The sequence below is a fragment of the Mytilus galloprovincialis genome, chromosome 9 (genome assembly GCF_965363235.1).
Source record: "Mytilus galloprovincialis chromosome 9, xbMytGall1.hap1.1, whole genome shotgun sequence".
Lineage (NCBI taxonomy): Eukaryota > Metazoa > Mollusca > Bivalvia > Mytilida > Mytilidae > Mytilus > Mytilus galloprovincialis.
Window position 1 is genome coordinate 64,276,212 of NC_134846.1, and position 27,116 is coordinate 64,303,327.

At 32.4% G+C, this 27,116-nt stretch overlaps 1 protein-coding gene across 2 annotated transcripts in view; it reads right to left on the bottom strand.

Moving 5' to 3' along the window:
• Positions 1-947: 947 nt before the first annotated feature.
• Positions 948-27,116, bottom strand: part of LOC143045620 (uncharacterized) — a 104,877-nt gene continuing 78,708 nt past the window's right edge. The window contains exons 14-27 of one of the 2 annotated variants that reach the window (XM_076218240.1): positions 26,309-26,544; positions 25,656-25,898; positions 24,864-25,323; positions 22,560-22,747; positions 20,672-20,899; positions 19,981-20,151; positions 19,137-19,297; positions 15,521-16,205; positions 14,106-14,238; positions 12,899-13,146; positions 11,436-11,610; positions 9,091-10,299; positions 6,991-7,091; positions 948-4,100 (exon numbers count right to left, since the gene is read on the bottom strand). In XM_076218240.1, the coding sequence (XP_076074355.1) occupies positions 3,972-4,100; positions 6,991-7,091; positions 9,091-10,299; positions 11,436-11,610; positions 12,899-13,146; positions 14,106-14,238; positions 15,521-16,205; positions 19,137-19,297; positions 19,981-20,151; positions 20,672-20,899; positions 22,560-22,747; positions 24,864-25,323; positions 25,656-25,898; positions 26,309-26,544 (4,367 nt within the window). In that variant the 3' untranslated portion in view covers positions 948-3,971. The remainder of the gene's footprint in view (positions 4,101-6,990; positions 7,092-9,090; positions 10,300-11,435; positions 11,611-12,898; positions 13,147-14,105; positions 14,239-15,520; positions 16,206-19,136; positions 19,298-19,980; positions 20,152-20,671; positions 20,900-22,559; positions 22,748-24,863; positions 25,324-25,655; positions 25,899-26,308; positions 26,545-27,116) is intronic. The other variant, XM_076218241.1, reaches the window with a different exon arrangement.

A 27,116-nucleotide genomic window follows, 5' to 3' on the forward strand; every position in this document is an offset into this window, starting at 1 on the left:
ATTTCAATATTTTTTATAGAGAGATGATTTTTTTCAACGTTTCAATTAGAATACATAGCAAGCTTGTAAAAAGAAGATACAAAAGAGGTGGCAGATACCGACGGAGGAGTGAAAAAATCATCCGTCGAAGATAAACACAAGATCATTGCATTCAAACGATATAAGCAGCTACATGTATAGATCACTATTTGGACTATCCCCGGTTGTGGTCTAAAGTATCGCAAAACAGGAGGTAGTCTTCTGACTATTCAATATCGCACACACGTCAAAACTGATTGTTGTTGGAATGCAGCTGTAAAGTATTGGAGATTGTGTAATGAAGAATTTTATTCAGAATATTGAAAAATATTACGTAACGGCAAACAAAAAGTATGAAACTAACAGATTAGAAAGGTATCTTACAAATAATCACTGCCAAGCCTCTTACCAAATATGAAGTATATGTGTTAATTAGTTTCTGGGAAAAGTTTGACGAAATTATTTGTTGTACGAACAGACAGATATGATGATTCCAATATAGTTACACCCCTGGATTAAGGTATGATATGACAATACGACAGACAACAACAACCTAAACACATTAAACAAAAACAAAAAAGTTCGACACATGAATTCGGGTCCTCCGTAAAAACTAGCAGTTCCAACTCCAATTTTAAATTGTTTTGCATAGTCTCCATGATATGTTACACTCATTAAAGAAGATACCAGGCTTACTATTTAGTGCACCTGAAGCTTTTATTCTACAGAAATCAATTGCGTTCGAATCAAAAGTTATAGCAAAATCGATAACATATTCGACGAACAATGAATATCTAAAGTTCCGACAATACTAGTTTCCATGTCTGACGAGGTCATCAAATGCCTTGTAGCAGAAAACCCCATCAGAGGTTGTTCAAAGACATTAGTTCACAAACCACTACACAGAAAACAAAATTAACAAAAAGGAGCACAACAGTCAATATTTATTATTATCATATACTTAGACTAAATAACATATGATTTTTACTGTATGATAATAGCATTAAATTAACGTAAATTCCATATTTTTCGAATTGGTGCTTAGCGGGCTGATATGAAAAGTTTATCACATGCTTCGATTGTTATCACATGCCTTTCCGTAACGTTATCACATGGCATTCCGGTGATACTCGGGAAATTCCGGAAAATACACCTCAATGCTACGTTTTCAGTGAAAAACAGTACGAAATAGTGTACAAAACAATTATTTAGATACTGAAAAGTATATTGTGTAAAATAATAACAAAAAAAAAAAATAAAAATAAAAAAAAACAAACAAACAAATTATTAAATAAATGCATTCTTTATAAGTTTTAAACATAATTTAGAAAGTTACTTTGAAAAGGTTGACTTTTCCAAACAGTGTTCACTATGTATATTGTTGGTTTTTTTTGAGGGGTTTGTCGAGTCGTCCATATTTAAAATGTTTTCTCCTCTGTTGAGGCATATGGTAGAAAGATTTGATATCGAATGTACTGAATTTGGGTCCGACGTCCGTGAACTTTTCAATCTTTGAACTTCTATTTGGGAACCACGTAAAAGGATCAATATATGATCTGTTATTTTCCTCCATTGTTGAAGCATATGATAAAAAGATCATAACATGTCATTTTTCATATCGCATGTATTATCAGCCCTCGGTCAATATCAGCCCTCGAGCCATGCGGCTCTTGGGCTGATATTGAACCTAGGGCTGATAATACATGCGATATGAAAAATGACATGTAATAATCTGATATCATCACCAAAATCAGAAACACTCGTATATGTAAGTTTTAAGCCGATTGGAAAGTCATCATATAAGCGAAATTCAAGGATCAATTGTAAAAAAAGAAGAAAGATAATAGTTCTTAAGATTATTTGTTTTTTTAGGCCTTTAAAAAAATCATCGAACTTTCAATTGTTATCCTTCATACTTGAGCAGATCAGTTCATTTTATTAAGACAATATCAAAGGTTCTAGGCTCTTAATTTTTGTATACAGCTGCCAATACTACAAGGTGTACTATATCTAAGATACATGTATGATAGATTTTGAAATTTCTTACTCATTAAAAAAAGTGTTCTTTTTCTTTTCTTTCGGCAATATTGATTTTAGAATCACTCTGTTTACATTCATGGATCAATGTTGATAAAATTGATAACTTGACAGTCAACAAAATTAGTTTTATGATCCATTTTGGTTTATAAAGAGTGTTACAAAATTGAACGTTTACAGCACATATTTCTTTATTAAAACAAGTTTATGCTAAAAAAGCAATCGTCATATAAATAAAGTGCAAAAATACAAATAAAACATGGATATCTCACTTACAAGAACGACCTTCAAAAACGTTTAATGACATGCAGTTAGTAAGCTATCATTTAATAATACATATTGAAATTGAAATGACATACTAATATTACTAATTATGTCAAGTACTAGGGTATTTCGTTTAGATAACCATTTCGTCTTGTAATCCGAGTTAAGTTCAAGATTGATAAATAAATACCTTGAAATTAAAATATGCTGCAGTTATTAATCCCGTGCAAGTCATAAAATTAAATGCGGTAGGAACAACATACACGGTATTTCATTTTAGCTACCCCAGAAACTACTGTTAGTAATTCATTGCTTTCTTTCAATCATACACAATTACATAATAGACAGTTGTTATTTGAATGGAGAGTTGTCTCATTGGCACTCATACCTCATCTTCCTATATCTATATACGATACTAGAGGATTTTATATGTCAGTCGATTTACTTTTGTTATCGACGTAGTTAGGTGACACACAGATGGAAGGTTAAAGGAAAGGATTATTAAGTCATATTTAAGTGCCAGTCTTTGTAAGAATCCGGTAGTTTAGAAAAATGCCAATACATGGTCTAATCCTATTTTGAAGTTACCCTCTGTCTGATTAGGAAATGATGAGTCTTTTGTTTCTACGTGTCTGTAAAGACGATAGATCTCTAATTATTTTTTTATTAGAATTTTAGCAAACTTCTAGTGCATTTCAACTAAATTATATCTTGAATTATCATAACAAGAAAAGGAAACCAATGTTATATTCGTGCACCATTTTACATTTTGAACATAAATTAATGTACACTTGAGTGGGTTGTTTGTGTATTGTTTTCACCACTGCCTGATTCTAAGCCACATTTGTACTTAATTTAAAAGACAAAATACCTGACTTTACATCAGCAAAACATCAAAAATAATATCCCATTCTGGTTGACACATTTTTTCAAAAACCTTATTTGGTGGATTTTAAAAATTAATGTACTATTAAAGGCTAAGGTTAGATAACTGAACAGGTCTTTTATTTCTGAAAATCCTCAAAACATTGAACAAAGAATAAAAAATATGCGTTTCAAACATTATCAAAAAGTACAAAATTCGTTCATAAACTTAAAAATACAATAGTGCAAATTTATTTGAAAAATTATACTAAACTTGCGTATTACAAAACTTTGTGTTGTACATAAAAGAAAGTCTTTAATTTCGATCTTTCTTAGCGAAAATATGTAGAAAATAATATCGAGGAGTAAATAAATAAATATTGAATTGAACATTTATGAAAATCTTGGTGATTATGCTTACATACCCCACGCCTCAGATTACCACTATACAATAATATCACCAGGTTCATTAGTTCAAAAACTGTTTACCCTTCTGAAGCCGAATGATAAAAAAAATGTGGACATAGACATTTATTACAAAGGAGATGTGATATGATTGCAAAAAGGTATTGAAGTCAAGGAAACATAAATATGTTCAGAATTGATTTCAGTGATGAAGACACACACACAAAAAAAAAAAAAAAACAATCAAATGCACAGGCATGAAAAATTAAAAGGTTTTACAACATTATAAACAGTAGATTAAAAGTATACACTCTGTATCATAATAAAACTATAAATGTAATCTACAATTATTGACAATACTGATCCGTTTAGTTTCGAACATACTATCTGTAAAAATCCATTTGTACTTGTCTAGGTGTACAGATGTTTCGATCATATTCATTCATGGTTGACTTTTGAATGACGAAGTCGTTTAGATGTTTTAACTTTCCTTTTTCTTTTTGTTGATTTACCTGAAAAAAAATGAAGACACATAAAAAAACCTTCTCCATCCATTCAGTTTTTTGATTAAGTCATAACGATTTTTTTTTGGTATGTTGCCGCATGTGCTCTTATTCAATGTTATTTAATTTACTGATTCGTCTATTTCTTTACAGGTCTGGTTAAATTTATTTTCGGTAGTGATAGCCCTTTGTAAAGTAATTGTTGGCATCTGAGCGTCGTTGGAGATTTCTTTCTTCCGAAAATGTTATAAACTTTTCATTTCCTACTCAAGTAACATAAAACAAGTATGTTTGAAGATGTCTTCTTATCAAAAAAAAGTTTATTAACTCCTTTTTTCAATTAAAATAATAGAAAAATAAGTATATGATGACCTTGATCTGTATGGCTTTGAGTAACACATTTATGACCTGTCTATGATATTTATAGATTATCGTTGGTTATCTCAACGAGATTGATTTACTCGCTTGAGCCGGGACGGCGAAAGTCAGAAAAGCAATCGCGTTGAGCTGACCAATGATAATCTGGTTTTCACTATTTTACCTATGACGACGTTGTTAATTTCACGGACAACGGGCACGTGTTTCCTTAGTTTCTAGCAATAATTTGTCATATCACTGCGAAAGGAAATTGTCAGTCCATCTGTCTGTTAGTCGTCTAGTCCTTTTTCTTACTTAATCTTTCCATCATCGGGTTAAATTATTTGGTGTAGGTATTAGAAGCTGACCACAAAGGCGTGAGCACACCAATTTGAAACGAATTATAAATGACGATTATGATATGTAATTATATCATCCCTCCGTAATTTTTTTCTTATGCCATCACGAGTTGGTTGACCGTTTTGAAATATCGTTTCACAGATGATATCGAATATGTTCCTTATACCGTTACTACAATCCGGTTCCCTTCTCAAGAATGTGACCCACTGCATTAGACTATTTACTGGTTTTGTAATAACATGAGCAACACGACGGTTGCCACATGTAGAATAGGATATGCTTACCCTTCCGGAGCACCTGAATCACCCCCTGTTCTTTGTGGGGTTCGTAATGCTTAGTCTTTAGTTTTCTATATTGTGTCTTGTGTACTTTTATTTGTCTGTTTGTTGTTTTGTTTTTTAGCCATGACGTTTTCAGTTTATTGATTCGATCAATGAGTGTAAATGTTCCTCTGGTATCTTTCGCACTCTTTTATATGCAAAACTATGATAATATGACAATAACGATTTAACACCGATATCACGGTTCATGGAAGATGAACATAAAACATGGAAGATGAACATAGAAAATTTTGAACGGGGAGCAGTGAGATTTGGACACATATTTTTGTTTCTTATAAATTGGAAATAGAATACTAAGGGGTAAATAAAGCACAATTCCAAGTAACATAGATGCAAACGATTACAATTGCCAAAAGAAATTAAAAAAAAAACAACAAAAAAATAAAACAACAGCGCATTAAATACTGCAAAGAAACACACTAAAAAGTCCTCGGGTGAATTTATTGGACCAAAAGGTAAGTAAGTTATGTCCCACTTGTGTACACAATGTAACCCGTAAGTTGAATTTTAAGGTTCTTCTGCAAGAAAATAAAGATGTGAAAGCCAAAATGTTAATCAAACAAAATTTGATGTTTGAATAAACAATGAGAACTAAAGAACTATAGATGTGATGTGACTGGATTAAGTCAGTACAGTTAGAATATGAATATTATTTGCTAAAAATTGGGTCGTTTGGGTTATGCTCACACATTAATTTTGTCTGGTTTAACTTTATTAATATATTGATCCATATTACCGACAATGGGGAAAGAGTGGTGAAAATTAAATAAGTACATTACAGTTAAGATAAAAACCAGGTCAAAGTAAAGGAGGGACAAAAGATACCAGAGGGACAGTCAAATGCGTTTGGTTTTAATAGTTCTGGTACCGAGATTAGAAGTGTTTTAAAACATAATGCTACAAATGAAATGATATATGTAGATTTGTATTATTTCAATTCAAGATGCTTTAGGAGAATCATATTAGAAAATTCTGGATTCAAAAAGAAGATTATATTGTTACTTTTTTAAAAGATAAAAGTTTTTCGTAGATTTCCTAAAAAAACATCATAAAAAGTAAAACATGTTTCACTATTAAAAAACAATAAATATTATCTATACATATATTTTTCCGTTTTATAATTTTCTTTTTTATAGTTTAACGAGCCAAGGTTGTATGCAAAAATTAGCAAAATCTGAGACATAGGCCATCAACTGTTCTTAGAATATTAAGTTATTTTTCCATTTAGCATAGACCTTTTGAGAACGATAAGTATTTTAATCTTTTGATACAAAACGTTTTAACCTTATCAAATCTGAAACAGCAACCACTAGTATTTGCACTTATATTCTACATATTCTTACAACAACGTTTGTGAGTGTATTTCGTATATATTTCAAACAGTATATGTGCAAATATATAAACGTGTTTATTATCTACTACTAGATAGACGAAAATAATACATTATACTGTACCTTAGTTTTATGTAAATTTAATTTTACTCAGCACAGGAATATATGTTGAATTTGGTTTTGTTTTCAATTGTAAGTTGTCAGGTCAAAAGGGAGATAACTACTTTTAAAACGTTGTGCCTTATCATTCCTTATACATTTTAAGTCAAATACTTTCGTTAACGATGACATTTGTGTTAACAATGTTTCTAACGTACACACTATAATATGCGAAACGACGGTAAATAATCATAATATGATTTTTTTCATCAAACCGAATTTAACGTTACATTAACCTATGAGCAGTATTGAAAGATAGTAATGTATTAAGGTATATAACTGAAAATTTTGCAGATATCCAAAATAGTACAGTTCACTTATGTAACCTTAATAACTTAAAATTCAACATACCAAAGTATCTTCTTGAAATGCCTCAGCAAATGTTTCTCTGACTAAGTTAACAACTTTTGCTGAACTAACTGGGCCATGGCTATCCCCTTTATAGTTGTACCCTAATGAAGCCAAATATTATGGTTACTTTACATCAATAATAGTCGTTTGTATTTCATGCAATTTCATTTGAAAATCTTGTCAATGCATCCTTCTCATTGCATAAAATTGTAAAATGAGGCAAATAAAGTGTAATTCTACTCAAAATAATAGACATGAGATGACACTTTTTTTTTTTTCATTCAGACTACAAAAAATAATGTACGAAAGCAGAAAACGTTGTTTTTGTGTAAAAGTGATTCTAGAACTAACCAAAACTTCCTGCTGGATACTAAATAAACATCAATGATCTACATATTAGCAACACGAATGTTATCTACAAAAGTTACCAGAGGGACAGTCAAACTCACAAATCGAAAACAAATTATGAATTATGAATTGACAACGCATGGCCAAAAAATGAAAGAAGACAAACAGAAAAACAGACAAACAATAGAACACATGACACAACATAGAAAACTAAAGAATAAGCAACACGAACCCCACCAAAAACTATGGGTAATCTCAGGTGCTCTGGAATGGTAAGCATATCCTGCTCAACATGTGGCACCCGTCGTGTTGCTTATGTTACAACAAATCCGGTAAATAGTCTATTTTGTGTTATGTGTTCTATTGTTTGTCTCTTTGTCTTCTTTCATTTTTGGCCAGGCGTTGTCGGTTTGTTATCAATTTGTGAGTTTGACTGTCCCTCTGGTATCAGATTGTTCTGACTATCAACCCTTCAATGCGAATGTTACTATTGGTGTATCCTTTAAAAAACTGTCCCCAAAACAACGCAGTTTTACATTAAGGGAAATCAAGGATTTCAGATGTCTTTACAACAGATAGAATTTAAAGAAACATATGAGTTTTAATATGGGATTATAGACAAAGGCAACAATAGTTTACCGCTTTTCAATAGTCATAAAACGATTAGGTAAAAATGAATCCCGGTTTTAAACTAACGCCAATATACGTAGAAACGAAATCTTTGATAACTGCAACAAAAGAAAACGCCAACATACAAAGAAACAGACTATTTGATAACTGCAATAAAAACAAACGTAAAAATACATAGAAACGGACTATTTTATTAAGTCAGCTAGACACCAAGGACCAAATGACATAGAATTAACTATATTTCCGTGTACGGTCTTCTATAATAAGCGCCACCCCCTTCTCACCTAGCCTGTGAGAGTGATTAAGTAGTACAATATAAGGAATAGGGCCTAACTCATCAGATCGATACACATGTGTGGGGTATCATTGTCAAAAAAAAAGAGCCTTTTCACTAAACCACATGATACAGAAGTTAACTATAGGACACCACACATACCACACAAAAACAACAAAAACACAAAATTTTGCACAGATCTTGGAGTTCTCACCAATAACTTTTTTTTCTTTTTACCGAATCTCTTAAAATTGATGAACATTTTAGTAGTCTTACAGACTGTCAGAAAATAGTATTTTTTTCGTTTTCGAATCAAGATATTAATAGATAATGTGCAAAAAACCTGTAACTTTATTCTGAAAAGGACATCCAAAAGTTTTATATTGTAAATAATTAATAAATAGTTTTACCATGCATGTTTAATATTAATAAATGTTTATACTTGTTGTTGCAGTTAAAATCGTCTCTCATAAATCTTTACAGATTGGCTTATGTAAAAACAATATTATCATTTGTAATTGTATGCATATGGTGAGACATAATTTAAATATCAAATTGAATTGACAAATAAAAAAATATATCGAAGACTAAAGTCTGAATCAGTGCAGAAATGTATATATTTATAAAAATCATAATCATTCATAACTTTTGGAATAACAATTAGACACAAAAAATCGCTGTCAACTTCTTATTATAAAGAATTTAAACAGTTGTCAGCTTTTACCCGTAATCTTTATGCATAATATTTAAAAACATGAAACATAAAATCTAGAAACGAATAAGCCGTTATACTGTGCGCATCTACTATATCTAATCCATATATCTAATAGAACAATAAAGTTACATACCGGATTTGTTTTTTCCTTTTCTCTTTATATGAATTCCAATTAAACCAAGCATATCTGTAAATGTGCCTTTTAGAATATCTGTGATTCCAACTTCTCCTTGTGTATTCTTGTTGCTACTTCTTACATGTATTATTGAGTTATTAAGAATGGCGGCAAACATCGTCAGCAATGTGAATACCACAAAAAAGACATATATAAAGAAGTACACCTCTGCAAAAATAGGAACAGCCTGCTGCATTTTACCTAGTGTATTTCGTCCAATTATTGTATTAAGAAGACTTCCAAAACTTACAAATAGGTTTCGAAATTCATGGAGAGCAATGCCAAATATCAAATAACCAAACATAACAAAGGCAGAAAATATAATGAAAAATTGAAGACCAAAACCAGATATTTCTGACGCGCCATATTTCAGTACATACGCAATCTCAGTTATTCTTTTATTATATCCCAGAGCACTTGCAATACGTATTGTTGAAAAGAAACACAAGAATCCCAAAAGAACGTTGTATGCATATTCCCATACAACTATGTGTTGGAAATTTATAAAAACATCCTTATTATCAGCATACAACCCCAATGCCTTCTTTGTATATATAAATTTTGCCACCCAGAGACCTACTCCGATTATACTTAAAATCACAATTAACATATCTAAGATATTCCAAAAATTCATGAGATGTTTCAATTTTTCTCTTCTTATGCCTTTAATCATTGTAACCGTTCTACCAATTACCATGATGAGGAAGAAAATACTGAGTAATAAATTAAAAGCACCTGTGGCACTTGTGATCAATGTTGGCCTAAAACACTGTGTATCAACCCAATTAAAGGCACCTCCTGTTTCAGGAAATTCGGCCAAAAATATCGAGTAACATATATTGTTAATGTTTGCATTATACAGTGCAAACTCAACAAAAACTGCCCTTGACTGACGATCTATCCACTGCATATTTGACAGTTCGTCTAGTATCTTTTCAGTATTTGCCTTAATGTTGCTAAAACTTTGGATATATCCACCGCCGCCATATGTATTATAAATGCCTATAATTGGGATTCCCCATATTTTCTCTGAAGAAACATATTTCCATGCATCTGTTGTTAAAGGGGTTCGACATCCATCGCACAAATTAGAAGTTTCCTCTCTTTCTTCATTATAATTTTTTGCACAATAATGCCCCGCAACTAGTTTTTTGGTGAAACATTCAGCTAAAATAGAATACAGAGTTAATTTTAGCATTTAGTCTCTATATTTAAAGACTTTTTTGATCCCCCCAATCTATTGATGTTATTGTGCCTTTCAGTTGGTTCAAACTCAAGTATTTGTGGTTATGAAAAAATCCTAGAACTAAATACATCTACTAATATGTGAAAACTTTGTATTTGTATCAATTTTTATTTTGAACCAAATTTTGTAAGATTTTTATTAAAAAAACAACATTGGTCCTACTTTTTTAAATTAAAAAAGTGCCAACGTAGATACAAATACTTTATCTTATCAATTTAATCAGTCTTAATAGAATATCTCTCCGATTTAAAAAAAAATCTCTTTTTGTCTTGATTGATGACATATTTGTTACGTTTAGAGGACGTGTTTTTCAGCAAACAATCGGCACTCCCAATGGGACCGAATGTGCTTATCTTTTTGCGGACTGTTTTCCTTATTAAATGAGACTGACTTCATTTACTGTATGATTCTTATAAAGAATGAACAAAAGCTAACATTATAGGCAAATTCACTATCCGTTCTTTAAATTATGTACTCTAACTAAATAAAATCAATGACTATGTTGATCGCATCTATCCCATCGAACTTGCAATAAGTGATACAACAGATACATTTTAGTCTCATATCTTGACTTATGTTTAGAAATTGATAACATTGGTCGATTGAGAACAAAATTTTACGATAATCGTGATGATTTTAGCTTCACAATTGTGAATTTTCCATTTATATGTAGCAAACATTTCAACAGCGCCTTATATAGATTTTATTTTCCTCAGATGATATGATTTTCAAAAACTTTCTAGAAAGGTATTAAACCAAGAGTCCCAAGTGGTGGAGTTTAAATCATCTATTCGGTGTTGTACCGACGCTATGACGAATTGGTTGACCCTTATTGAATATCTTCCCAAATATGGAGCGCACCAGATCACCTTCAACTTATGGTTGGGCTTGCATTGCTTAGTCTTTAGTTCGCGTTGTGTATACCTTTGTTTGCCTTTTGGTCTTTTTTCGTTTTTTTTTGCAATAGCTTTTAAACACTTGATAGTATGACAACATAAATAAGGCATGCACAATTCACTAGGAATTCTAAAATCTGGCCAAAATAACTGCTAAGTACCTTTTTTCACTTTAACCTGTCTGAGTCTAACAAGACCAAGTCTGAGGTTAGCCATGTCGCCTACAAAGAACTTATCCACAACACTGATACCGTCACCATTATACTCTGATGTTGGATAATACAAAGGGATTAAAGTATCCTTTGTCCAGTTAAAGAACGCTTCACTTGATGAAACCTTAAATAAAAAAAAAATGATCCTATAAAAATATTTTGATCCATAACTAATGCATAAAAATGTTATAGAAACTTTTTCCTTGTCCACAAAATAAATACTGTTCTATAACTTCAGTGTTCTTTTGCAGTTAGCTTGATGTGTTTTATGATTTGATTTTGCCATTTGATTAGGGAATTTCCGTTTTGAATTTTCCAAGAAGTTCAGTATTTTTGTGAGTTTACTTATTTCTATATAGACTAACGCCATGATTTAATTTGATCATGATAAATTCCTCTATCACTGAGGCCTACTCAAGTTTATCAAAAATTATCCATGTTATAAATATGTTTTGAAATTTTGCTTGCAATAAAACCAAATTGTTATTTCTATGCCATATAGTCACATTTGTTTTTGACCAGAGCCTGAAAACAAATTGAAACTTCTTGAATGGATTTATGTTTTTAAAGCAGTAATCTGTTCAGTATAATAAAAGCACACTGAAGAATTTCACGAAAAAGTTGGAAACCTGTGTGTCAATTGTTTTATATTCCAGGCTCAAATATATACCAATTATAATTCCAAATTACTTTTGTTCTTAAGGTGGTACCTAACACTTTGACTAAAATTAATTTGGCTCGTTTAAGTATCTTAAAATTTTAACAAAGTATTTACTTTGACCCTTTGACATAAATTTCAACATTTGAACCAACGGTTTTATCAGAAAAATTACACTGGTTATATAGCAGTTTGATGAACACTTATTTTGATCATTGAGAAGCTTGATATTCCCTTAACAACACAACGTAATCAAAACATTTAGCTGATTTTACAGAGTTATCTCCCTGTAGTGTTAGGTACCACCTTAAATTTGAATTCCTTTTTGTTTTGTGTTTGAACACCAATTTAACAAGGTGATCTGGTATTATTACCAATATTACAGCTATCCACAAGAGTCAAAATAATTATTCTTATGTGCTGATTTAGATTTTTGTTGCCTTGTCTCGCAGTATGGAGATGCAACATTTTTTAACTGATTTGAATGTGGGTATGTATTGAAAGAATTGTTTTGCGAAGAAAAAAAGAAGTTGAAAAATACTTTATGGGTTTCAAATTTCGATTTGAAAAATTCGAGAGACTGCAACAATCCAGTATGTTCAATAACCTCAGGTTAGTCATAAATTGAATTTTTTTAAGTAGAAAGAAGTATGGTAAGCATGAATAGTAGTTATTTACGGATCAATCATGATTTAGTTACAATAAATAACAAAATGTATAGTCCGTCAGTATAATTACATAGAGCTATATTTACCTTAGAGAATCCATATCGAGATTTACTAGACTCGTACAACTGACTGTCGATATGAGCTTTATACAGATATCCTCTCTGGTCTCTATTTATGTAGCTCATACAGAACAATACAGAGACGAAAAATATATGTAGGAGTAACGTCATGAAGGCTCGCTGTGCCTCTTTTTGTTTCATCATTAATTTTCTTTCTTTTGCCATTACTTCTGCAGGAGGTGGTCCTCCCCTTGCCATTACCTCTAGTCTAAATGCTAAAAGAATGACGAGATTTAAATTTATGAGGAATAGGTGGACATGCCACGCGGTACATTATTCGTCCAATAAACAATTCGCAAAGTGCTTAATTTAGTATGTAAATTGAAATCCCCTTATTGAGTTGTTTCCCTCGAGACTAACTTGTAGTTTCAGTGACAATAGTGATCTAGATAATACATTAAATTTTATCTGTGCATAATTTGTGAAAATCTGTTGCTTGTTTTAATTCCATTCAATCTTTGTTAAAATGGAAACTTATATTTCCAACAGTTATTTGTTAATTCTGTTTATTAAAACTGCGATGGATCACTTTTAACTTGTCATGATTTGAATGGGCAACATCATTGTTTCATTGTTGAATTTTAATTAGAAAAGTAATTGTCTATTATTTTTATCTTAATTTGTACTGAAATTTTTAGGTATGCTTTAATGATACGTTAATTGGATTGATATTAATAGATATTCACCAACTGAATTTAAAACAATACTACCAAGCGTTAAACCGACACTTTCTGATGTATGCATCACCAAAACCAAAGTTAACACTTCTAGAATGAAGTAAAGACATGCACACATAAGTTATTGTAATTTACTTGGTGGTCGTTTGTTTGTGTTTATCATTTTCCTTTTTTGTTTATTATTTTATACATAAATCATGCTGTTTTCTATTTTGCATTGTTTTACATCTCATAGTATATCGTTCTATAGAATACAATGTGGTATCTGTGTTGCCCATTTTAAAAAGCCGTACGGTAACCTTTAGTTGTTAACGTCTACGCCATTTGGTCTCTGTTGGAGGGTTGTCTCGTCGACAGACACACATCTTCTTATGTTATTTAATATATATATAGAAGATGTTTATTGTATCCGAGCATTTACAATATGGTCGGATATAAACATTATTACCTCACTTTTCGATTCAAGACTGTATAATGCCATGACTAAACGTTTTTACCTATAAATTGCTTATTTTCTGATGGTTGATATCTTTTGGCCCGTCTTTTCACAGATTCCAGGTTAACCGTAAGTTTTTCGTCTTCTACCGGTTTTTTCATGATAAACGCAATGATTATAGCAACAATGATAACCTTAAATATAAATCAGATGTAATTTGTGAATAAAATGGAAAGATAACACACTACACCTTACACTAAACTGTCAAACTTGCAATTATACTATACAATGAAGAAAATGTTATCTAATTTTCTTTATAAATTGAAACAGTTTGTAGCTACACAAGGCCTTGAACGATATCTTAAAATATTGGTGCTTGCTAGTCTCGTTAATAGAAAGCATGCCTGAAATTTACATTGAATAGATCCAACGACTGTTTTTAATTATAGGTTGAAGTTTAGTTGAAAGTGCCATTTCGACCTTAAACATATGTTTTCCTTCCACTAATGCGTTTTAAAAGTCCACTTTGTATCTTTTGCATATTTCAAAAATACAGCTTTTTAATTTTTATATACAAATCAATAACCGGTGAAAATTACTATTATTCATTTGAGATCTGACATTTTTTAGGCTTTTTTAAGATTCATTATATGATTACCCCACATTAAATGAAGCTTTGTACCATAAAGCTTTTCATGTTTCTACATCATTGTGTTTCAAATTATTGAAATTTGAAGTTTGTCATGAAATTAGGACAGAAATGCGCCTTTTCTATCAATATTAACAATGAGTTGATAGTAACGACATTAGTAATTTATGTCATTTTATGCATTTCCGCCGCTTCTTATCTGTATTCTATATATGCACCAATAGATCTTATACATAAATTATTAACTTATTGTATCTATGAAATAGCAATGAGTTTTAACAATATCATTAAAACATCCGAAATACATAGAATTATGTTTCCTGCGAACAAGAAAAGAAAATATTGGAAAAAAATGCAATAAAATCAATTCTAAAATGAAGTCAATTTGATAAAAGACCCAATTTGAAATCTGAAATCTATCTTTTAATTTTCGAAATGCTTGACTTATGTTTTGAACTGAATTTTAAACAGTTACACTATCAATATCTGAAAGCATTGACAGCAACCTATGGAAACAAATATTTATACTTTTGAATCTTTACTTAAAACAAAATTTTCGTAACAAAAAAAAGGGGCTGTTTCAGCAAAGAGTAAAGAAAAAACCGTTCTTTAAACTCCAAATGCTAACATACATGTGTTGTTTTGTCTTATACCATAGTGGACGTCGCTTATATCTGTGGCGATTCAAATTGTAAGTTTTTAGAAGGGATTTTCTGTTCTGTAATGATTTATATAATCAAACTTTAAAAAAACCAGGAGTGTTTAATGCTCATCAAACAGATTACTCCACCCAATGATAAATTAAATGTATTTTTCATATCATATACCTTAAATGGATCCACCAGTAAAATAGATTCTATAAATGACAAAATGAATGTAGTCAGCCATTCTTCTGCTTTAACTTTTCCCCACTGCATGCTGTACAATAATAGAAAGAACGCTGACACTATAACAGCAAGCGCAACAACAAACCACGCGATATATACAACCCAATGAGGAAACTTCTTTTTAGTAGTCAAGGTCATAATAGCATCATCGTCATTATCGTTATCTTCCTTGGCATCAGTATTCTTCTTGTTTTTCTTCTTCGTAACTACCTTAGCGCTGGTATTTCGGAACAAATAAGTTACCAAGACAATTGGCGGTACTGTGATCACGCATCCAATGAACGACACGTAAACAATTTTCAAAGATAGTCTCATGCTACCAATCTGAACAGTATCCGGGGTGACTGTATCGTCATCGCTTGACTGGAAAAACATTGCATTTGTTATCATCGTAAGAAACAGGAGCATAAGAATAACAGATAACCTCTGCACGCGACTGAACGAGTTCTTCTGAGGTCGTATTGCTAATGATAACCATAGATGATTTTCTGTTACATTTGCACGTGATTGTTGAGAAAAGGCGGTTTCAAATCCGCATTCTTTGTTGTCTATAACTGGAATTATTCTGTCAATCAAGCCATCATCCATGTCCATTGCCAACCATTTGTCACAATGAAAAACATATCTGCAAATGAATATTTTGTTATAGCTGCGAAATGATTTTACCTCTAACAGCTATGAAAATTATAAAAATCGTGCAAAGTTTATCGTAAATAAAACTAGAGGCTCTGTATTTACTGATGCTTTTGAAATCATGTAAAATAAGGTTAAAATCATAATATATAGTATAAGATATCATTAGATACTATAATAATATCTAAAATAAAAGCAAAAAACTGCAAAATTTCCATAAAATTACTAACTCAGGGGCAGCAACCCAACAACTGGTGTCGGATTTGTCTGAAAATTTCAGGGCAGATGTATCTAAGTCTGATGAACATTTTTGCCACCAGTCAGATTTGCTTTAGTTTCAGAGGTATAAACCAAAAACTGCATTTTACCCTATGTACTATTTTTAGCCATGTCTGCCATCTTGGTTCGCGGGCAGGATCATCGGACACATTTTTTAAACTAGATATTCTTATGATGATTGTGTACAAGTTTGGTTACATTTTGTCTTAGTAGTTTCAGAGGAGAAGATTTTTGTAAAAGAATACAAATATTTACGAAAAATTGGTATAATTGACTATAAAGGGCAATAACTCCTGAAGGGGTCAAGTGACCATTTTGGTAATTTGACTTATCTTTTCTGGTCATTTGACTTATCTGTAGATCTTACTTTGCTGAACATTATTGTTGTTAACAGTTTATCTCTATCTATAATAATATTCAAGATAATAACCAAAAACGGCAAAAATTCCTGAAAATTACCAAATAAGGGGTAGCAACCCAACAACGGATTGTCCGATTCATCTGAAAATTTCAGGGCAGATAGATCTTGACTTAATAAACAATTAAACCCCTGTCAGATTTGATCTAAATGCTTTGGTTTCAGAGTTATAAGCCAAAATCTATATTTTACCCCTATGTTCTATTTTTAGCCATTGCGGCCATCTTGGTTGGCTGGCCGGGTCAACGGACACATTGTTTAAACTACATACCCTAATAATGATTGTCGACAAGTTTGGTTAAATTTGCTTTAGTATTTTCAGAGAAGATTTTTGTAAAAGATTACAAAAATTTACGAAAAATTGTAAAAAATTGACTATAAAGGGCAATAACTCCTTAAAGGGTCGATTGACCATTTTGATCATGCTGATTTATTTATAGATCTTACTTTGATGAACATTATAGCTGTTCACAGTTACCTCTATCTATAATAATAATCAAGATAACAACAAAAAACGGTAAAATTTCCTTAAAATTACCAACTTAGAGGCAGCAACACAACAACGGGTTGTCCGATTCATCTGAAAATTTCAGAGCAGATAGATCTTGACCTGATTAACAATTTTACCCCATGTCAGATTTGCTCTAAATGCTGTGGTTTCACAGATTTAAGCCAAAATCTACATCTAACCCGAATGTTCTATTTTTAGCCATGGCGGCCATCTTGGTCAGTTGGCCGGGTCACTTAAAACTAAATACCCCAATGATGATTGTGGCCAAGTTTGGTTTAATTTGGCCAAGTAATTTCAGAGGAAAAGATTTTTGTAAAAGTTAACAACGACGGACGACGACGACGGACGACGACGGACGCCGGACGCAAAGTGATGAGAAAAGCTCACTTGGCCCTTCGGGCCCGGTGAGCTAAACTAGAGGCTCTAAAGAGCCTGTGTCGCTCACCTTGGTCTATGTAAATATTAAACAAAGGAAGCAGATGGATTCATGACAAAATTGTGTTTTGGTGATGGTGATGTGTTTGTACATCTTACTTTACTAAACAGTCTTGCTACTTATAATTATCTCTATCTATAATGACCTTGGCCTAGTATCGTCAGTGGAAAATGTTAATAACAATTTACAAATTTATGAAAATTGTTGAAAATTGACTATAAAGGACAATAAATTCTTAAGGGGTCAATTGACCATTTCGGTCATGTTGCCTTATTTGTAACTCTTACTTTGCTGAACATTATTGCTGTTTACAGTTTATCTCTATCTATGATAATATTCAAGATAATAACAAAAACAGCAAAATTTCCATTTGGTTTTTGAGTTATAAACCAAAAACTGCATTTTACTCCTATGTTCTATTTTTAGCCATGGCGGCCATCTTGGTTGGTTGGCCGAGTCACCGGACACATTTTCTAAACTAGATAACCCAATAATGATTGTGGCCAAGTTTGGATTAATTTGGCCCATTAGTTTTAGAGGAGAAGATTTTTGTAAAAAGGACGACGGACGGCGGACGACGGACGCAAATTGATGGGAAAAGCTGAATAATATTAAAATACTACAAGAGCCTCCAATCTACACAATATTTGTTTTGTAAACCATATAATTATTAGGAACATTGTTGTAGTAGGCTCTTTAAATAGTTATAGTTTCACTTCTCTAGGTTTCAATTTTTGCTGCTTTTAAAAGATTTTTTTCATATAAGGCCGTTGGTTTTCCCCTTCGAATGGTTTTACACTAGTAATTTTGGGGCCCTTTATAGCTTGTTGTTCGGTGTGAACCAAGGCTCAGTGTTGAAGGCCGTACATTGACCTATAATGGTTTACTTTTTAAAATTGTTATTTGGATGGAGAGTTGTCTCATTAGCACTCACACCACATCTTCCTATATCTATAAATACAGATATGGAGTAAACTTTAATATGACACCAACTCAAAAACATTAGAGACGATTTTCAGTGATAGGTATGTGGAAAACAAATGCAAGATTCTAAATCACCCCTTGTTTGACTAGTAAATCAATTTCACAATGAAAATCAAATATCTACTTTCTGTATCCCCCCCCCTTAAACCCATAAAAAGAACAACAACAAAACCCTGAACACAACAAACAAATTTGGAGACAACCACTAACAATGTTGAGAAAGGCACATGTTACATGGAACGCCAAAAGAATTTGCTTTATTTATAAGTGTTCTAAATACTTATTTATTGCTTACCTTGCATCGGTATGTATGTCTGTTACGACTATTTTATGAAGGTACCATGAATTGGTATTGCCGTCACCACTGTTGTCATGCCATATTCTTAAAAAGGACAAATCTCCAAAACTTTTATTCGTTGACATAATAAAAAAAGCTACACTGTTGGTTTCAAAACCCTGAAATATTCCGTAAATATAGTAAATATTTACGACTTGGTTCAAAATGGTTGATAGCAAAACATCTAAATTTAGTGTTTGAAACATAAAATTTTATACTTTTGACTCTTAATGTCGAAAAAAGGCATTTCATATATTTATATTTGCTCTTCTATAACTGTGCCATATTTTTGCAATAGACTGTATCTTCTCGGGTGTCACCCGTCAATTAATCAATGCTTTGACAAAAAGATAATTACCAATTGCATTTTGATTAACATGAAGTTATGTTTTACAATGGTTAGCAAAATTTGGTTTACAACAAAAGTGATACATGATGAGTTTAAAATACCCATTAATTCTTTTGCAAGAACATGTACAGGAATGAAATCCAATGATAACAAATCAAGAGAAAATAATGATTTTGCCGCTGTGAAATTAACGTTAAGTCATTTGTACCTTTTGCAAAACAAACAAACACAATATTAGGTTTTACCTCATTTAATGTGATGTGAAGTACTTTGTAAACAAATACAGTCACACGAAGACAATGACTATTTCATTGTATAAATCTGTTGAAGACAATTTAAAACAAAATGTTACAAGACAGACATATATTTATGTCTCCAATGTCTGCTTTTGTTTCAAATAATACATTAGTAGCTACTATCTCATTGTATTTGACAATTTTTAAAGTATCTTACTTGTCGTTCCCCGTCGCTTAACAACCGTATACCACTATCATCAGTATCTCCAGATAAAATAAAACAGGCATTAGACTTTGTCCCCGATCCTGGTCTCAGTCCAGTATGAACAGCAATCATGTAAAAGTATTCGTCAGATTGTTGGTTATCACATAAAAATGTCGGGATACTCTGAAAAATTTAACAGTCAGTAAGAAAAACAATATCTGATTTACGGATTTAAGATATGTTATTTATATCGTATTTCATAAACAGTCATAAGCGTTTCACGTTACCAAATTTCACACCCATTTCATGTATAGAATTTTTTTTGATGAAAAAAACATTGCCAAAAACTGACTTGAGCATTGCCAAAAACACAATTTGAGATCTGATTTGGATAAAATATTCAATGTGTAACTCACAAATGTGTAGTTTGTGTAAGCTTATAATGACATTCATTAAGGACATGTCATTACTGAGAAATTATTATTTGTATATAAATATTGAAATTGAATGCCAATATTTTTTTTCGATATACAGCCGTATGATTTTTATCACATGTTTACCAGCGAGAGAAATCTAAAACAACTAATGGAATTATAACTGATAAAATGTTCAATGTGTAACTCACAAATGTGTAGTTTGTGAATGGTTAGAATGACAATCATTTAGCAACTTTCCCCTTAAAGTGTTCATAAATATAGCATACCCTTATTGTGTCTGTTCCGTCATATCTCCTCAGTACGACCACAAATATAAAGTATAATAGTAATAAAGCAATCAATGTGGCATAAACGGCAGCATTAGCAGGATCAAACTTAGACCAAACTGTACTGAAATCTATCATGTTTGGGGCAGCAAATGCCAGAGAAAAGATAGAACCAGACGAAGGCTCACAACGACATACTGTTTCGTTCAGTGTTGAAAATGGAAGAACCTAAAATAATAACAATATCTTGATAACACACCGTTCAACCATTACCATTATTAACTAATCATGCTTTTCTATATTATTATTTTTGACAAAACCTCACCCTTCAATGTTTCCAAGCCACGATAAAAAAAAACTTATGTATAGTACTGAAAACTAGAGGCTCTAAAGAGCCTGTGTCGCTGACCTTGGTCTATTTGAATATTAAACAAAGGACACAGATGGATTTATGACAAAATTGTGTTTTGGTGATGGATCTTACTTTACTGAACATTCTTGCTGCTTACAATTATCTCTCTCTACGATGAACTTGGCCCAGTAGTTACAGTGGAAAAAGTTACAATTTTTTTGAAAATTGTTAAAAAATGACTATAAAGGGTGATAACTCCTTAGGGGTCAATTGATCATTTTGGGCATGTTGACTTATTTCTAGGTCTTACTTTGCTGTACATTACTGCTGTTTACAGTTTATCTCTTTCTATAATAATATTCAAGACAATAACCAAAAAGACAAACTTTCCTTAAAATTACCAATTCAGGGGCAGCAACCTAAACAACAGTAGTATACCGCTGTTCAAAACTCTTAAATCTATGGGCAAAAAAAACAAAATTGGGGTAACAAACTAAAACTGAGGGAAACGCATTAAATATAAGAGGAGAACAACGACACAACATTAAAATGTAACACACACAGCAACGGACTACGCATTAGACAAAATCCGAGGAGAATAACAAATATAACATCAAAACCAAATACATGAATTTGGGATAGAAAAGTACCGTGACACGTCTTATAGTAATGTAAATTCACACTCAAATATAGGAGAAAACAAACGACACAACGGATAGTCCGATTCATCTTAAAATTTCCGGACAATAGATCTTGACCTAATAAACAATTTTACCCCACATCAGATTTGCTCTAAATGCCTTGTTTTTTGCGATATAAGCCAAAAACTGCACTTTACTCCTATGTTCTATTTTTAGCCATGGCGGCCATCTTGGTTGGTTGGCCGGGTCACCGGACAAAATTTTAAAACTAGATACCCCAATGATGATTGTGGCCAAGTTTGGTTTAATTTGGCCCAGCAGTTTCAGAGGAGAAGATTTTTGTAAAAGTTAACGACGACTGACGACGACGACGACGGACGACGGACGCAAAGTGATGAGAAAAGCTCACTTGGCCCTACGGGCCAGGTGAGCTAAAAATGACCTTATATTGTATGAATACAACAAAACTTAGTTACATATCAAGAAATGGAATGAAGGGTTGCTTGGTTTTCACTATCTAAAAGATATGCCTTTTCTATAGTTGTGATGTTTCGCTCTTTCATTATTGGGTTCTTATTGATAAATAAGTGTCCTTAATCATGTTTATACTCAAACCTATCTTTGTTTGTTACATAGCTTTTCCCGCTTGAATGGTTTTACACTAGTAATTTTAGGGTCCTTTATAGCTTGTTGTTCGGTGTTAGCCAAGGCTCCGTGTTGAATGCCTTACCCTGACCTATAATGGTTTACTTTTATAAATTGTTATTTGGATGGAGAGTTGTCTCATTGGTTCTCATACCACATCTTCCTATATCTAATTAGTAATTTTTGAATGAAAAACGAGATCACATATTTTTTTCCCTTACTTTTAAATGTTTAAAATAGAGATACTTACAGAGCAACCGTTTGAGTGCCATGATCTTGAAGTTGGATCGTAAACTCTGCATCCAGTTGTCACTACAGCTAAACTTACATTCACCGTTGCAAGGTCAGTTGCATTTGAACCAGATGAAAGCGTGTCACTCGAGTTCGTACTCCTCCTACGCCTTACTTTTGTGTCCGGCGATTCTACGTTTTCATCATCTACAACGTAAATTAACCGTTTTAATGTGCAAAGGCTAGCATTAAACGGCTTTTATTTTTATAATAATGTTCAAATCCACTTAAAAATCCTGTTCTTTTAAACAGTGTAGGCCATGTCAAATGTCAAGGTAGCATCGTGTAGTCTATGAACGTGTTGAAATATTACTTACTCTATATATTACCCAATCAATTATTACGTAGAAAAAACTTCCCCTGGAAATTGTGTATATGATACTTTAATTACTATAGATCTATAACAAAATAAATTAACAATTTCGGACTTCCAATTAATAAATAACTAGAACACACCCGCGAAATCGCGGGAATATACAGCTTGTGAACAGTTGTATAGGATGATTTTGTTTTTTGTATTAAAAAGAAAGTATATATGGAGAATTTCATAAAAGGTATCAAAAGCCCTCTCCCTCTTTTCCAAAGTCCGATATTTGTTTTCTTCTGTTAAATTCAATCATTTTCGTGTTTCTTGCCTCAGACCTCAAATTATTCTTCTCCTTTGCTACAATGCAGCTTTTGGTAAAAGTCCAAATAAATCAAAAATTTGCACAGTTTATTTACTGGGTCGATGCCACTGCTGGTGGAGATTTATTTCCCCGATGGTATCACCAGCCCAGTAGTCCGGGCTTTTTGTGCTGACATGAATTATCATTGATATGGTTATATTTATAAATTAACTGTTTGCAAATTTAGAATTTTTGAAATACTAAGCTTAAGGCTTTTCTACCTCAGGCATAGATTACCTTAGCTGGATTTGACAAAACTTTTAGGAATTTTGGTCCTCAATGCTCTTCAACTTCGTACTTTATTTGGCCTTTTTAACTTTTTTGGATTCGAACGTCACTGATGAGTCTTTTGTAGACGAAACGCGCGTCTGGCGTATATACAAAATTTAGTCCTGGTATCTATGATGAGTTTAATTTCAAACATGAAATACATGTAACTGCTTATAGATAGACCATTATTAGTCTTATAAAATATGCTTCTAGGACAATCAATCAGTGCTTTTTCTTTTGAGAGCCTTATTAACATGCCAATGGTAGGATATGAATCTTGTATAAATGACTACAACCGACTTAGGCTAATTTGAGGGGTGGTCGGAGGGGTCCTGACCCCGAAATCCCGGGTTTAAAAACACGAAATCCCGAGATGCAGAATTTAAAGAAATTCATATCCCGAAATCCCGAAATCGAAAAATATATTCCTGGATCCCGTAAGGATCAATCACTAAATCCCGAGCTTAAAAGCACCTGATCCCGACGTCCCGAAAAAGGTCCTGCCTCACTCTAAGCACAGGCTACCCTACGTTCATTTTTACCAAATCACTACTGTCACTTTCAACAATAAATATTTATGCCCCATCATGGGCATTATGTTTTCTCTAGTCTGTGCATCTAAGCGTTCGTTCGTTCGTTCGTTCGTCCGTTCGTCCGTCTGTCTGTCCCGCTTCAGGTTAAAGATTTTGTTTGAGGTAGTTTTTGATGAAGTTAAAGTCCACTAAACTCGAAACTTAGGAAAAATAGTGCCGATGTGGCATCCGTGTACTATGGACACATTCTTGTTTCCACATGTTTTACTTATTTTAATATATATGCAACTGGTATGACCCCTTAGATAGTAAACATTTCAAAGAAAACAGTAGACAGAATACAGAGATTCTCTATATATTAAAGTAGTATAATCGTAGTTTACAAGAAGATATTAAAACACGAAAAATAATTGTCCTCTCTAAGGAGGTGTGATAGTTGTGGTTCTTGCGATCTAAACACCATGATATGGAGAACGCTCTGATTGGCTTCTTTGTTTTCCCTTTTTTGTTATATATCATACGATTGGTTGCACTTGTGTGTTTCAAACCGGAAGTCCTATCTATGACTAAAAGTCAGTCTGATGACGGAATCAATATCCGGACTCCTTTTTGTCGTTTTTCTCCAAAAATGACTCATTCTGAATAATCATAAGAATGGATGACAAATGCGAGTATGAATGTTACCTATAGAATACAGAGGCATGATGATTAATTTATCGTGGAAGGAAGATAAGCGACACACAAAATGAGGTCTTCTCGTTTAATAGTATAGATATGTATGTGATATATTACCTGCCATGGCTTTCAATGCAATAAAAATGTCCCCTTTCTTCAACATTCTCTCCTTTATAAACACTTTAAAACCAAACATTTCCATATCAGTTGCTCTGACAGGTTGAGTGTATTCGTAATCAGTGGAAGATGGCTGAGATTTGGATTTAACATATAAGGTATATAAATCACGTTGTTTTATTGCCACCATCATTTCCTCACTCAATTTGATATATAATATCAAGGCATCATTGTCATTTGGGAGCGTGGACCGGAAATACATCATTTTATCTGGATCGTCCGGGTCATAAAATGGTGCATACTCCGTGAAATGAGTGACACCCTGATTTTCTATTTTCATGTTCAATTGTACATTAATTTTTTTTCCCTCGTCATCTTTCACAGCAATGTTCATAACTTGTCCGTTGACTTGACTGGCCCCACCGGCATGAAGAAGCGGAGACTTTTCCATGACAGTCACCTGAAGATTAAAAAGAGAAAAATTATCATTCATTTAGTATTCAGGTGTATAAACCTGAAACAAGTTTCAAAGTTCTAATAATGTTTTTTTTTTTGTTAAATGAACATTATCCAATGAGTCAGGAGCTGTTTTTTTTTATTATTTTTATTGGTTCGAAACAATTGATTTCAGCTTTTTCTTTTTCTCCAGAATGTGTTTAATTTGAAATCCCTTAGGATAATAAAATATTCATTGTATAAAAGGGTGGTGCAGAAAACAGATTTTCTGTTAACTAAAACGTGCATGAATGTCCAAAATGGGTAAAAGTTGAATACCAAATAGCGACTAACTACCTGAAGATCCATATTAGTACCCTCAGTGACATTTGTCAAAGAATTGTTGTCAAACTGTAAAGACATTCCTTTCCTGTACACAACAGATTTATTAAGGAAAGCATCTTTACTATCTTTCTCTACACTCAAAGTGATATCTGTTTTATTAATCAATTGCTCTCCTTCTCCTGGTGAGATTGTAGCTGCAGTCGAATCCAATGCGTCATTAACAGATTCTATAAGATCTTCTGCACCTCCATTTGTCTGAAAAGAGGCAATTCAATAGCAGGCGTGTCACATATTTACCGTAATAAAACTGATATCAAGACAATGCATTCATGTTGTAAAAAAACAATTTTGATTTCATAGTCAGATTTTTTTTGAAATATATTTGCATGTCTTTAATTCAACATTGTGCCGTCAGTTTGCAAAGAATTCCGCCCAAACTAATGTTAGCGCAGTAATACAATTTCAATGTGGTGAGAGTTTTCACTCCGTGTTGAAAGTCGGTGACTGAGATGAAGAGCAAAAATTAAAGCGCTGCTTTTTGTGTTTTTTTCTGTGCTTTTATTACTTTTGTATTTGCATTTGGTATAGGTCTAAAAGAGAGAGAGAGAGAGAGAGAGAGAGAGAGAGAGAGAGAGAGAGAGAGTCCAAAAGGAAATTGATGTTACCGAATCCGCCATTTCTTTCTGTTTTTCAAAAATAATCTGTTTATTGGTATAACATTTTTTAACAAAACTGTCGAATTGTGTATCATCTGTTATTTCCTCGTCATATTTTTCTGGATATTTTCTGTAGTATTCTCTGAATTCCTCTTCAACAAATTCCACAGTAAGTATTTCCTCTAAGTTTTCCGATCCACCTGTTTTCCAATATGCTAAAGTATCTGCCAAAACATTAACTACTTCTATAAAAGAAATAAACGATTTCATTATATATTAATTAATATTCATTTATTATTATCAACTGTGGTAAAATTTTCTAGTAATTCTTAGTTGTAATGTTTATGACTGGCTCAATACAACACTTTTATGACTTATGACTGTAACCGAATTTCTACTCAAAAGAAAATTAAGACGGTCATAATATCATAAGTTTCATAGTGCTCTAGTCACCTTATAAGATATATATGGGGTCAGTAAATTCCATACGAGTGGATTCGAGCGAATCTCCATATGTAACTTACTGACCCCATATATGTCGTATCAGGTCTTTAGCACAATATGTTATGAATTTATCTTACCGACTGTATTAACATGTTGTATTTAGTCAAGTGGCATATCAAAGTGATCAATTAAGTCTCAATACCATTAGTTTTAACACTTACTTCTATTGTGTGTATACAAAAATAATTTAATTTTGGATGTAATGCGTCTTCTGATTGGCTGACAGTGTCTTTCAGCTCATAAACATAATTTTGACATGTGACCATGAAGTCATCAAAATTTCATGATTTAGTCCGGTTAAAAATGGAATTTA